The 15521-nt window shown below is 33.0% G+C and overlaps 2 protein-coding genes across 2 annotated transcripts; both read right to left on the bottom strand.

Moving 5' to 3' along the window:
* Positions 1 to 1562: 1562 nt before the first annotated feature.
* LOC128175210 (uncharacterized) lies at positions 1563 to 4269 on the bottom strand. The gene has a single exon (XM_052840661.1). The coding sequence runs from the start codon at positions 4120 to 4122 to the stop codon at positions 2041 to 2043; it is 2082 nt and encodes a 693-aa protein (XP_052696621.1). The 5' UTR covers positions 4123 to 4269; the 3' UTR covers positions 1563 to 2040.
* Positions 4216 to 14644, bottom strand: LOC128175211 (uncharacterized). Its single transcript, XM_052840663.1, has 4 exons — positions 13732 to 14644; positions 10618 to 10855; positions 6131 to 6179; positions 4216 to 4243 (listed from the first exon to the last, which is right to left on the bottom strand). Exons 1-4 carry the CDS (start codon positions 13753 to 13755, stop codon positions 4216 to 4218), a joined length of 339 nt encoding a protein of 112 aa, XP_052696623.1. The 5' UTR covers positions 13756 to 14644.
* Positions 14645 to 15521: the final 877 nt, after the last annotated feature.

Genomic DNA, 15521 nt, shown 5'->3' with positions numbered 1-15521 from the left:
CAATATTACATTAATAAAGTTTACAATATTTCATATATCATATACTATTTGATAATTTTTTCAAGAATGCTAAAGTTTAAATTTACACATTTTTATTTTTATACAGTAAGATACAATTGCATAAGCGCATTTTTAAAAAAAGCGCATACCCTCAGGTGACACATGTTCGCTTAAGATTCTACGTTTCATTTTTTATTTGTAAATTTTGCATGCAATGAATGGAAAAGTGTTGTCTAAGATAAACGTATATCTGTTGCTCGTGAAAATAAAACCAATGACAATCAATTTCCATGTGACATCAATATTTAGTATCAGAGACATTTTCCGCCAAAGTAGCATTATCAAGTCACACTCGTAGATTAAATGTTTTATATTTTCTGGCTTATTGCAATTATAACAGTTCCACTTAATGTTTTTATCCCATTTACTAACCGATAGATTCGTGGTCAACAAGTTGTGAAGTAGTTTATAATTAAACTCTGATACAGATTTATTAAATAATGACCGAATCTTGTTATTTTTAAAAGCTATTTTTTTTTATATAAATATTGTAAAATATTTGAAAATTCTAAACCGGTGAAAATATTTCAATTATAATGTACTTTTATCCACATTAATATCTTCTGTTTGAACATTATTTATTTCCATGCACCATACTTATATTATTGTTTAATTTCACAGTGTTATCTTGATCTTGTTTGTAAGGAGAGGACAAAACTAAACCATGCCTGCTTTCCGATCCTATTTCATTTTGAAATGAAATACTGTTTAAACTAAACATTAATATCGACATATGTTGCCCGTTATACTCTCATTGTTAAGTTGGTATCCCGGATATTCCCTCTGACCCTGGGGTAATGCAATGCGGCCAATTTTTGCCATTTTCCTTTTTCGAGTTGTTAATATTTTGTGTGATGTTTTATTGGCTTCATGATTCAATAAATATGTAAAATAATTTGTGCTGTGACTGTTGTTATGGTAACATTTTAAAATTTTAATGAGGTATAAGGGACAGGAGTCCTAGGTCTTAAATATGTGTATTTTGGAATGTTCAATTCATTTAAGTTTTTATTGTTGTTTTGTTTTGTTTCTTTGTGTGTGTCTGTGGTTTTTTTTTTTCAATTGTTTTTGTTTTTTAGGGAGTTGTTGTTGTTACGATTTTTATAAGTCAACTGTGCATGCTCATACTGTCTGACACCACTCATTTAATTTAAAAAAAAGTTAATTTGAATTTAGCAAGACTCATTACAACGGTTGGATTTAATAAACTACTAAATTGTAATACATATATTGTCTGACAATTTAAGACATAATGCTTGAATGAGAAGAGGATGAAGATAATTATAACAAAATAGAAAAAAAAAACCACGAAAATAAATGACTATAAGCAACTAGTACAAATAATCTATACAAATGTTTTTTTTATGCTTTACTAATGAATTTGTAAGTGAATAAATGATATGCAACCACTTTGATAATTCAATAAAAATATGATTACCGTTATACACTGAGCAAATATTCCTGATAAATTAGATTTCTTTTTTTTTCTACTTTAATTTTTTTTAAAAACAAACTATCGAAACACTGATTTGGCGTCGAGTGAAGTGACTGGAAATAAATTGCTTATGAGTGTCATTTCAGAAATCGAAAAAAATATAATTCATGACTGATTGCAAAAACAATGGGATGGATAAAAACAAATGGTACTCAGAAAATGTATAGCATGTATAGCATAGTATGTATACAATACTTGATGATGAATATTTAAAAAAATATATACAACCGATATCGAAGTGAAGTTGTAAAAAATACAGTACATCATAATGTATATACATGCATATCGTATTTACACATACACATAGCACAGCTGATTTACCTGACACTGAGAATGAAATGCTCTTTGAAAAGCACACATATTATTTATCAAAGTCACAGCTAGTAAACTCGTATGTAAACATGAGATTTCTTAAGAGTTTTAGACGCTTTAAGGGGCTATCTATTGCAGCTGTACTTCGTATTACAAATAACTCTTATTGGCGGTTAACCATCCCAGTATTTTGAGCGGCTTTGTATAAGAGCAAAGAGTGATATTAGCATTCTTAGATAAGTTGCCTTGTGAATTCTATGAAACGACTTAACGGCCAGTGAACGCTGGTATGAGTTTAGAGCTCCCAAGTAGTCCCCACAGATATGTTGACAAATCCCAAGTATCTGCCATGATATGTCCGCGTACGGAACATCATAGTATGGATCACCATAAATACGCAGCCGAGCGTAAACGTATGGATATATTTCTCTAAATATGGTGGGAACATGTGACCTTTTACCATTGTGCAGCAGTGTGCGGAGGTCCTGTAGAGACTGTTGTGCCAAGACTCTCGCACCTAATTTATGGTAATTCAGTATCAACATCATGTGTAACATCACATTAAAAGGAATGATTAATTCGCCAGATTTACCACTAATCTCTTCGTTTGCATTCTGCTCTATCACAAGCTCACCGAAAAACGTGTCCGCATTACCTATATTAATGAAATAGATCATGCATTTTCTCATCATAGCATTAAATGACTTTACTTCCACGGAGCAAGGTCTTGCCCTCTGTGTACATCTCAGTGATTGTTCATACTGACCGTCTCCATAATAGTACATGGCTAGATAAAGATGCTCAGGCACACTGCCTATTGCAGAAGAAAATTTAAACATGGAACATGCCCACTTTTTTGTCAAATAAGTGTGTTTTCTACACATTTTCTTTTGTAACATACGTTGTAGTATCATTCCAGCATAACGAATTATTAATGCTGTCATGTATTGCACTATCGCTGCTTGATATTTTGTGATATTTCCTTTGAGAAATTTTTCTATTCTGTTCATGAACACGACAACTTCTTCTAAATTTTTTACAGTAAGTGGTGTTACAATTTTTCCTATTGTTTGTAATTCTTCTAAAACGTGAACGTCATTCAGATATCTACTTGTTTCCTGCATGAATGGCAAATTTTTGTTGATGATTGCATCATTAAAATAAAGTTTGATTGTTGGACTTAAACACAGACACTCAATCCCATTGGCATAAAAATCATATAACTGATCAAATAATGCAGCCTGTGCATGCCCAGTGACTTTTACTTTAAACATATTGTTCTGTGGAATAAAAAAATTTGGACAACAACCTGTATTGACCCAGTGAATAAGTAATTTGAAACAGTTCCAGAAACAGCAAAGCAGGTTCTCTGGGGTCCATTTAAGAGTTCTGTCATTCTGGATGACCCAAAATAGAACTGTTTTTATGAAATATGAACACAATATTGGCGACTTGCTTTGTTCATTGATGACTTCCTTGAGAAATATTTTTAATAGACCATAACATATAAATTGGCAATGATTAAGTGAATATACAATCATTTGTTCGGCATTTGAAAATGAGATTCGCCATTCCAAATTCTCATCAGATGTACTACCAATAGGTACAACATGGCAGCCAGAATTCACTATTTGTGACACAACTGTCTCTACCGGCCAACCTGATTGTTGACATCTTTGTATCCATGGTTTGGCTGTATCTGGCCAGTGGTCTGACTTCAAACAAATAACAATATCGGTTTCCAGTAAAGCAGATACCATAGATATGGCAGGTCCATGGTAAAATGTCCTATTAAAATCTGTGGATTCTAATGTTTTAACCATATTTTTGGTGAATGAATAATTAGGAACATATAATTCATCATTAATTTCTACACAAGATATTTCATGAAAAACATGACCTGGAACAATGAGTTTCAGTCTTGTAAACCCTGGGGGTAGATCATCACACTCCATCAGTATCACTGTGTGGTGTGGGTTATGGTAGAGACAGATTTGAGAAGGATTGGAAACGACTTTATCACTTAGACACCATCCAAGCATATCTATATCAGAAGTCTTTAGTCTGAATCCTTCACGGAAACTTCCACTCAACTTAAATTTGTAGCATCTGTTTTCAAAACATACATTACTAGTACTTAATAAGTCCTCAGTAATGTCAATTACTTCCCTTCTGAAGTTCACCTTTGTTGAATTTCCTACTTTCTCACAAAGTCCTTCATAGACACTCCTCGACAGACAAGGTACATTTTTCATCCTAAAAATTAAACAAGAGGCTCATAGGAACATTGCTCACCACAGCATCAATATACACTAACATACAAATAGTATTTGAATGCGATGAGTTTCCTACCTGAGAATACAATCACCAACGAATCTGAAAAAGCAAGTTGAATATTGGAATTTGAGAGTAGCTAAATAATCGTATTGATCGACCCCACCCACCCACCCGACTACTACCCCCCCCCTCCGAACACACACACACACACACACACACACACACACACACACACACACACACACACACACACACACACACACACACACACACACACACACACACACACACACACACACACACACACACACACACACACACACACACACACACACACACACACACACACACCTTGTTTTAAGTTGATGTCTGTTCGTTTTGCATTTTTGTATGTTGGTTTTACTTTTTGTTTCTTTGATTTGTATAAAGATACCTTTGGTTGATTTTATGTATATTTATGTTAAAAAGAAGACGTTTGTTTTGTATTTATAGTCATTAATGATATTATTTTGCATAGTTGAATTTGAATTATTATTTTAAAAATATATTTTTGCATTTTCTGCTGCCCATATATTTGTTCTTTAATTACATGTGTATGTGTAAATTATCAAACTACGTAAGTTTATATGAACAAAAAAAATAATCGAGAAAATGTTTATAAAAATAGTTGAGAATACAGTGGGTTCCTTTTCAAATATATCTCATCGAGCTCAACAAGGTAAATACATGAACAATTAATGACTTATTGTATATACAGAGAATAATAAATGGCAAAATCCGAGGGCCAAAGGCCAGAGGGCTGATATTGGTCGTGGGTTGATATGGGATGTGATACAGATTTTGCCATGTATTGTTGTTTTTATTATGTATTTGAATTAATAATGCTTATTTTCATTTTTAAGTTGAAACAAGAGGCCCAATGGGCCACATCGCTCACCTGAGCAACACTGGCTTTAAATGGGTGTTCAAAGGTTATTGTGCCATTATTGGATTGGCATTTAAGATTTTTAAAGAGTATTTGAAAGGTAGGATTGAAAATTTTGAAGAGTTTAAATGAGTTAAATTGGACAAGATGCTAGGCATCTTGTATAGGCTTTGCGTTGATCATCGCTATTTGTGAATAAATATGTCGCTTGATAGTCCTCGGGAAAACAAAACACTTATTAGGGTTAGTTACTGACTTACTATGGAAATATATTGGGTTGATCAATCTCATAGACGGCTCGGCTTCGCCTCGCCAACTATGAGATTGATCAACCCAATATATTCCCATAGTGAGTCAGTAACTAACCTAATAAGTAATTATAATAGTTTCGACTTCAGATATGCACAGAAAAAAGTGTAAGGTCCGGAATAATTCTAATAAAAAGTACAAAGATGTACCGGAAAGGTGTATTAAAGGGTGATGATACAGGGGTGTGATAAAGGCGCGTGTCACTTTATTTCATACCAAGTTTATAAAAATATAGTATATCAAATATTTCGACCTAAACCCTGAATGGTTTTTTTCTCAAAAGTCATTAATATATCGTCGATATCAACGCACTTTGAATTTTTTTTATATTTTTCAAAGCGCGTTGTATTGGTCCCAAATTAAAATTAAAGCAATTTAAATCTTATAACAAAGTGCGCAATTTTTCAGAGTGCGATAAAGCGCACCGCCATTAAATTCCGTCAACTATGGTAAAACACCGATTGAAACGAAACAAATGACAGGAAAACACTGAAATATTTCGATATCACATTTCGACAAGTGATGTAAGCGATTTTCAGATAGAGTGTGCAACAGACGGTGAATGCAGCATATTAATGTACTCTCAGTATTAAACCGTGTACTAGTATGTCTGTGTTATATAAGCTTCGTTATAACTCAGACTGGGCAGTGCGGCCTGTAAAGGGAATTATAAAACGAAGAGAGAGAGAGAGAGAGAGAGAGAGAGAGAGAGAGAGAGAGAGAGAGAGAGAGAGAGAGAGAGAGAGAGATACCTGGGATTTGTAAATCGTCTCGCCATTTTAACATCTGTGCCATGATTACCTATGTAATACAAATATAATGAAGTATAATATATTGTAGCATAGTAAGAAAAAAAGAATAAAGCTTTTTATATTAAAATGCGGTTCGATAGTAAATAAAACAAGAGGCCTACAGGCCTTGGCGGTTACCTGAGTACCATAGCCCTGAGATTGACCTGTCAGTGGGTCTCATTTTTTCATTTAATCCGAATTCTGACTGCCCCCCCCCCCCCCCCCCCATTTATTACTGCATGTTTGAAAAACTTATAAAGGATGATTGAGGTCGGAGGAATTGTCTGTATCCTAGCTCATTGTAAAAGTTTGATTAAATGAGACTTGCAGGCCCTAATCATCATTATCAGGTTTCATTTATAATACTCAAAACTCACAAATTTTATTACTGCAAGCATACAACACACAGGAAATAGAATTAGATTCCTAATAAAGAACACATATTTGGTTTATAATATTGCCAAGTGTTTAATTTAATATGGCCAAATGACAGCTTACTTTATGGTTTTCAAGATGATTTCAAAATTGTAATATTGTTATAGTTAAACGTACTCACAACAAGCGACAATAGCTTACCACTATATGTTCACTATACACCCGTACACACCCCCCCCCCCCCCCATTTTAAACCTTCAATCCCTCCCCCAAAGGCAGCAAATTTTACGAGTCAAGAACAGGACATTATGAATGTAATAATGCGCGCCGACTGTGGAAGTGAAGGAGAAATAAAATTATATTATAAAATTCAATACATTTTCATTATATTCTTATGTTGGCCTTAGCCATACCCCAGGCCCCGAACCACCGGCTCAGATCTATGGAGGTAATAAATTTCACAGTTTAGGCAGAGGGTTTCATGAATATTATCGCCATGCATTCAGTTCATCCCCCTGCTGTGGATGTTAAGAAGATTTTTTGAATGTTTACACTTTCCAGTGTCTTTGCCTGTGATAACATTATACTATATAACCTATAACTTCAAATGGCGTATAATTGGGGCGCCAGCGGGGTTTGCTTATTTATATTTTGATATTTAATCGTAAAATGGCTTAAAATTATATAAATATAAGTAACAGGGAATCATTATTTGAATATTATGAGGTGATACTTTCGGTCGGGGCGTGATCAAAATTATCATAAAGCCCTTCGGGCTTTATTGGATTTGATCACGCCCCGACCGAAACTATCACCTCATAATACTCAAAGAATGATTCCTTATTCCTTAATTAAATACATTTTGAATATATGGCCATATTAACCCCACCAAAGGGCCTGAACATCTGACCCAGGAGCCATGAAATTCACAATTTTGTTGAAGGCTTCATGAACATCTGACGTGTGCATCAATTTATCTTTCAATTCTTTGTAAGTAAAAAAAAGATTTTCAAATATTATATGCCTTTCACGATACCGCTATAATTGGCCCTGCCCTACGATCTGAATGCCCAAGACAGGGGTAATGAATTTCAAAGTTTAAGTAGAGGGCTTTGTTGCAACAACTACTGAAATAAAACCACCATTGAATTAAATTATTTCAATAGTGGTTGGGAATGTATTTCATTAGAAAAATCACTTTGCAACCACTATTGAAATAAAACCACTATTGAAATAAATATTTTCAATAGTGGTTGGGGTGTTTTTCATTAGAAGAATCACTTTGCAACCACTATTAAAATACAACTACTATTGAAGTAATTATTTTTTATAGTAGTTGGGGATGTCTTTCATTATAAGAAATACTTAACATACAAAATTGAAGTGCAACTACTATTAATTCTTCTAATGAAATACATTCCAAACCACTATTGAAATAATTTATTACGTGTATGAATACGTGTAACTATAGTCTGTCCCAAGATATTTATGCAGCACATTTGGACGTTTTTTTAATAAAAAAAAAAGCCACATACATGTACCCGTGAAAGAAGTGCAATTGAAATAGTTGAGAGGGATAATTTCCAAGATAATTTAATTGACACATTATCATCTTTCACTCGGAAAAATTCACAGGAACGAAAACAGATTCCTTACGGAGATCTATAATGGGGAATGTTTACATCTTTTCTCCATTCGGAATACACTCGGATTACATCGCGCAATATTTCAACGTTATCAGCCGGGCTTGCTGCAATACAAAATCCCCGTAGACATCACATTTTTCAGCATTTTGTATAGGTACCTGATAAGCGTACAGGATCGTTACTTTTGAATGAACAATGTTTGAAACCTGGTGTATTTATAAATATCAAGCAATCAAGCAAAATGTGAATCTAGGATATCTTGGGACAGAGTATAGGGGGATCCCCTAATTTTATATGTATTACGTCATAATTTCTGCAATCCGCGAAACTCTACAAGTTGTACAAAAAGTATACAGTAGAATCAAAAGCACAGGGAGGTGAAATCTTGTAGCATTATAAATAAAAATATAGACTTTGTGTATATCAAGCGTTGTTTTATGTAGAGCAGACGATAAATTGAGGACGACTGTGCATTTGGTTTCATCAAATTCATCGAGTTATTTTATAAACAGTGAGAGTAAACTAAACATGTTGAAAATGTTGAATGTAATAATTTTGCTCGTTTGCTTACACGTACAGATTACTTAACATAACCCAAATTTTGGTACGTGTATATGTAGGTGTAAACAAACTTGTCGTTCCAAACGTACCCGTAATTGATTACATTTTCACTACTTAGCATATGTCCATTTTGGCCACACCCTAGGGCCTGAACCCTGACACAAGTACCATGGGTATTTTTGTGTAAAGAATTGTTACATTTCAATTTTTGTGATATTTTGAAAATAACTATACTACAGGGCGAAATATGACTGAAATTTTGAAAGAGGGTTTTTAAAAACCTCTTCTAAATATGCAGTTGGTTAAAGATGAAGATTTTTATGCTTTTTAAAAAACTATATGACCATTTTGGTCCGTCCTAGAACAAAACCTTTTCCCCGCGGTACATAAAATTTACAATTTTCGTTGAATGGTCAAATTTTGGCCCTGCTCTTAGGACCCTGTTTGGACAGGAGTTAAGTTATTTACACTATATATACTCCTCAGCCCAAAAATGCCTTATACCAAATTAAAAAATAATATGTAACGTTGTTTTCAAAGTTCCATTGTAAAAACACACACAACGCAATACGCACGTTCATGGACAAAAGCTAAAAGAAGAAGAAAAAAGATATACGAAATACATGTAATTTGAATTGTCAAAATGTCTGCAGCTTATATGGGGGTTGTATGGAAGAAAAATATGGCGGATAATAACTAGTGTTCAGCTTCAAGAAACGAGTACCATAAATTAAGACAATCATACGTAAAAATACCAAAAGCATACCCAGTTGATATGATATGGTTTATATTTCTTAAAACAAATAAGCAATTGATTTGTCTCATGCATTATTTAAGAATTACGTTAAGCTAGGAGTCACATAATTCCACAATTATGATCAAAAATCAATCATTTGATGATTAAATAAAAGGATGAACATTTTGCTTTTATAACAAATATTTCTCAGGGGTGAATGTAATTAATTTTAAAGACTATAGTCATCCAAATTAGAGGTCTAGAGCGCCTCTAATTTGGATGACTATAATTCCTTTTTCTCGATATCAGATGAACGTTCACGGTTTATCAACTTTTTTGTCTTTATAAAATATTTTTTAAGAAAAGAGACACTAGTATTCAATGAAAACCACGAAACACCCCAATCTTATTTTACTCAATTTTGGGCCAAAGCTTGCCTTTTGTGTCAGACAAATTTAAACGCCTTCATACACATCTACAACTTTTGTCCATCATCCTAGAGATATTTAACTCAATATATTTAATAAATTAGGAGAACACTTATGGACATGTCTGCACTTTGAAAATAGCTTACATATCAATGTGTCAAAAACGGAAATAATGTAGTCAACCAAAAACAAATAGGGTGTTTGTTGGAAAGCAAAAGGCACCTACAATAAACACTAACTAGAGATCATCGAGATGGTGACTTTCTCAAAGGTTCCCGCTTAAGTAATAAATTATAACAATTTCATAGGATTCGCTTTGACCTTAACCTATGACAAAGAAATTATGGCAAAGAATTGATTAAATGTCAATGTACATCCTTTACCTACAAAAGTTCGTTGGGTTTAATATAAGCAAGGTTAAGTCATTTAATAGGTTTATTCTTTTGCCGATTTTTTTTTATGTCAAAAGAAAGCTTATACGCGTATGAAGCAAACTGTGCTCGTTACAATCGCGTTTTTAATATTTTGAAATAATTTACTTGAATGGAATGAGGTAAATATAATTGTTATTCTACATTTAATTTACCGATGTCAGTAATATTTACCTAAAGTATGACCTGAATCAAAAACTTCCAACCTCGTCTCTTAAGCTTTACCAAAATAAGAAGTAGTAGAATGAATTGGAACGTTAGTGAGATATACCATGTGAGGGCGATTGAGATCTTCTTCTTTTACGACTTTGTCTCTTCTGATGACTACCATCCCTGTCTTCATCGATCTCTGCTGCTGTTCTCCCCTGTCTTCTGTATATTTCAACTGTATCACTAGCAAAGAAAGGGTGCGTATTTTCTTCGGAATGATTAGCTGTTTCGTCAGTATTAATATCTCTCTCCAATCTGACTCTTGGCCGCTTTGCAGAAGATGGATTACTAGTACTCATCTTGAAGATAAAAACACTAAAGCTTCAGAAAATGTTAATTCTAATTGTAATTCTAAAGTATTTAAACTTTTCACAATTTTTATTTGCTCCCCTACAGCTTGCAAATTCTATTAGACAAAGTTTTCTTCAAAATTATGAAATATAATTGTATTCACAAGTAAATTATCTGATTATATTTCAGATATAAAGGGATACTTTTGTGCTTCTCATACATTTTCAATAGCAAAACCATTTATATATATGAGTTCTACAGGTGTGGAAATGAAAGTTGATATTAAAGAGGGGCATGGTTACGATTTCGATAAACAGAGCTCACAATTCTTTGTTGTGTTAACAAAGTTTGGGTCATGTTTTTGTTTAAATTTTTAATGTTGGAGAGAAAATCCCAGGTTAACTTCCTATTAAATGATTCTGTGTTTATATCAGAGCGGGGTCTTTACTACTGAGCGTTGGTTGACATATATCTTGTTAGACCAATACCATTTTTGTAGAATAGAAAACTCTTTCGTCGACTCTTTGGTAGGTTATGTCGAATGTTTTTGCATCATCGTCCTGGTCTTCACGTCGTTGATGAACAATCTTTTCCCGATTCTACTCGGTTTCCCAGGGTTCTCCACGTTTTGGTATTTCCAGTATGTTATCTGATTATAACAGGGTGGATCTATAAAGCACAGCTTCTTTGAATAGGCACTCAAGGATTTGTATATAATAAAAAACAACTTTTTATGGTCATGACACGGTATATAACGCTGTTTGCAAGTGTTATGGTTTCAGATTGCTTGAGACTTTCAAATAACATTCACTGGTGGGAAACAAGAACGATTGCACCTAAGTTAATTGGTAAAAAGTAATTCACGCTGTCTGACCTATTGTATTCAGTAACTCAAGCATCCGATTATAGAAACATAAAACAAAACCATCATTGAGCATTGTGTCTATATTATTTTGATTTATATTTTTATCACTTAGGTTTCATCAAGCATGCCATCCGATAAAAAAAACAATTGCAACAAGACATCTGTGAGCCAATGCTCACTAGTGATACCCCCGCTCTGATGTGAATATGCAAAATAAGCAAAGTCGACATTTAACAGAAAGCTGGCTTCCGATTGGTACAGAAATATATCCCATGATATGGCATGCCTAAACAAATAGTGTGTTAAAATTTCAAGCATTTGCGATAAATAGCTGCTGAGAAATCTTTGAGGAAAATTTGTTTGATAATTTTGGCTAAAATAAACAAAGTACTCATTTAACAGGAAGTTGACGTCTGATTGGTACAAAAATATATCCCACGATATGGCATGCCTATACAAATATTGTGTTAAAAGTTCAAGCATCTGCGATAATAGTTGCTGGGAAATCTTTGACGGAAATTTGTTTGAAAATTTTGGCTAAAAATAAACAAAGTACTCATTAAACAGGAAGTTGACGTCCGATTGGTACAAAAATATATCCCACCATATAGCATTCCTATACAAATACTGTGTAAAAATTTCAAGCATCTGCGATAAACAATTGCTGAGAATTCTTTGACAAAAATTTGTATGAAAATTTTTGCTTAAAATAAAACAAAGTCGTCATTTAACAGGAAGTTGACGTCTGATTGGTACAAAAATATATCCCACGATATGGCATGCCTATACAAATACTGTGTAAAAATTTCAAGCATCTGCGATAAACAGTTGCTGAGAATTCTTTGGCAAAAATTTGTTTTAAAATTTTTGCTTAAAATAAAACAAAGTCGTCATTTAACAGGAAGTTGACGTCTGATTGGTACAAAAATAAATCCCACGATATGGCATGCCTTAACAAACACTGTGTAAAAAGGACTATATGGTTTGAGCTTAAAATGGCCCCCTAAAATGAACATTGTCATTTTACTGTAATTCTTTGTTTTATTTGTACAAATATACATTTGAAGTTTTTTCATAATTTTCATTTTGATTTTAGTGCCCACAATTTAAAAATATGACATCATAAATTTTACCTTTTCCCGCCATTTTCTCATTTTTAGCATAAAACGGCTTGTTTTGAGGCAGTTTTTCTTTAAGGAAACATTGAGCGACTACTTGAACAAACAAAATATTTTCACCAAAGATGTATCTTTCCAATACTTATAAGTGACAAAAGTTCGTTCTTCTTCAAAGAGTCGCTCTATATTTCCCATTCGAAAAAAGATAAGAAAAATCTCAAAGTTTGGTTGATTTTGATTGAATTATAAAAATAGCATCACTTCTGACGTCATATACTACCAGTGAGTGCATGTAAATCAAATAAATGGGTGAAAAACATATTTCATGTGAACTCTTTTACAAAATAACACAAGTAAATGTACCGAATAGCGAATTTTGGGGGCCAAATTTGACTAATATCATATATAGTTCTTTCAAGCATCTGCGATAAATAGTTGCTGAGATAAATGCGACAGAAATGTTTGTTACGGACGAACAGACGGACAGACAGACAGACACACAAGGGTAAAACAGTATACCCCCTTTCCTTCGGAGCGGGGGTATAATAACTAAGACAATTTTAGATAAAGAAAAAGTTTGGTTATCATTTCCAAAAACTAATATGATGTCAAAAATCTGTTTTATCAAATATAATATACTCATTACCCAAAGGATAGATAGATAGATAGATAGATAGATAGATAGATAGATAGATAGATAGATAGATAGATAGATAATTAGATAGATAGATAGATAGATAGATAGATAGATAGATAGATAGATAGATGAACGAACGGACAGACAGAAAAAGGTATATTGTCTAGGTTATTCATAAAAGGAAGACAACAAAACAAAAAATGGATTATTAATAAAATCGAGTAGTCTGTAATCAATGTTTTAAATAAGGAAAAACAAATTTACCTGGATAGTAGTTGGGCTGTCCATTACTTCATTGTTAAGAATTGAAAAAAAACATCTTTCACCTTAGTTAGTCGTCTCTCATGGACTTGGAAATATACGAATACAATCTAATAAAGAAGAGTACATTGTCGTTTTTCATCAGGACTACTTCTTTTAAGGTAAATATATGTTACCGACACCTGTTACTCTATCTTTTGAAAAGTAGCTGCACTGGACCATGATACATTTAAATGGGTGGGTTGTCAGTGTTTAACATTTCATAAAAGATGTAATTCATAAAAAATTACCAAGGCTAAACTGTGGTAACGTTTAAACTTAAAATCAGGGATTACCTGGAAATTTTTCAACCATGAATAATCGAGCAAGGCTGCGTACAACTATTTTTATAGAGTGCCCATTACTTTGCGCAGCTTTTTATTTCCATGCAGACGTAGACGCGGTGTTGTAGCTTTAGTTTGTATCATGTTTCATTACATTTCAAAATTATCATTTCATGGCTTTGATCGGATAAAGTGTTAAAAGGGATGTGTGTGCGGCCATCTTGTACATTTGAGAATTAAATATGTAAAAATTCATTGAATTTGCTTGTTTCTATCCAACACTGTCCAAACCTGCTGTCAAGCAATTATAAAACAATCATAATTCAACTATTCGTCTGATTTAGAACCATTTAAACAAGAGCTTGAGCTTTGGGTAGTTGTGTCAAACAGCAATGTGACGTAGGTATGTCTAGTTCATTGTTGGCCACTCAGCCATTGGCATTGCTCTTTTAAATCAACAAGACTTGTCTGGCTCTTGAGCTAAGACAGCGCAATCTGTGCACATTTCACTAGGAAAACAGTTAAGGAATAAGCCTTAATTCTTTTTGGATGTTGTCGGTCCTATAACACACCTGGGCTGTGCAGACAACTACCTTTAGTGCGGTATGATAATAATGAAAGATGAGCAAAAGTGCTTATAATTATATTCATGTTGTTTATTTGTATGCAGTATTTGTGAACCGTCACTTTAAAATCATAATAGATGCTCTTAGTCAGGGATATGAAACATACATGGAATAACTATATTAAGGAAGGAGTCTTTTCATTATCAAACATACTTCTTATAATAAGAAATGCATGAAATTTTGACACAGTCAAACGGATCATATTACTTAATGATTCTATCAGTTTAATTAAATTTGACCTTTTTGTTTTCGGATAAAGGTCAGGTCAAGGTCACTACCTTTTTCCTCAACGTAAAGAGTGATAAAAGTAAGTGTAGCTCTTTATAGTTCTGTAGACATTTGTTAGATTTGAAGATTCAAATCTTCAATGAAATCATAGACCATGAGAGTGTCTATCAGCTTATACTACTAAATTGGAATAAATATTTATACTAAAATTGATATTGCTTAGCCCGCATTTCCTCTAATTTTCTTAAATTTTGAAGAAATTTTGATTTTTTTTTTTTATGCTTCCGATAATAAAATATTTCTAATTTTTATGTATTATGAAGACTTTATATAAAGATATAAATTGACAGAAAAGCTAATATATTGACCGTTTCATAAGAGAGAAAAACTGATTTTAGTGATTTTTTCACAAAAATCAATGTATAGAATGGGCGCTTTAAAAAGCTTATAAAAATGTTATTTGATAGACAAATCATATTTTAAAACATATTCTGAAACCCAAGTATCATATTATTAGTTCACATTAGTAAAAAAAATCCAACATTATTGTTATTGTTTTTAAAAAGCTAAAACAGACTCATTATATTTATATATATAATCTGCAGCAATTCTGAAT

This window comes from Crassostrea angulata, chromosome 3 (genome assembly GCF_025612915.1).
Source record: "Crassostrea angulata isolate pt1a10 chromosome 3, ASM2561291v2, whole genome shotgun sequence".
NCBI lineage: Eukaryota > Metazoa > Mollusca > Bivalvia > Ostreida > Ostreidae > Magallana > Magallana angulata.
Note: the sequence above shows the minus strand (reverse complement) of the source record. Positions and strands in the feature narration are given on the sequence as shown.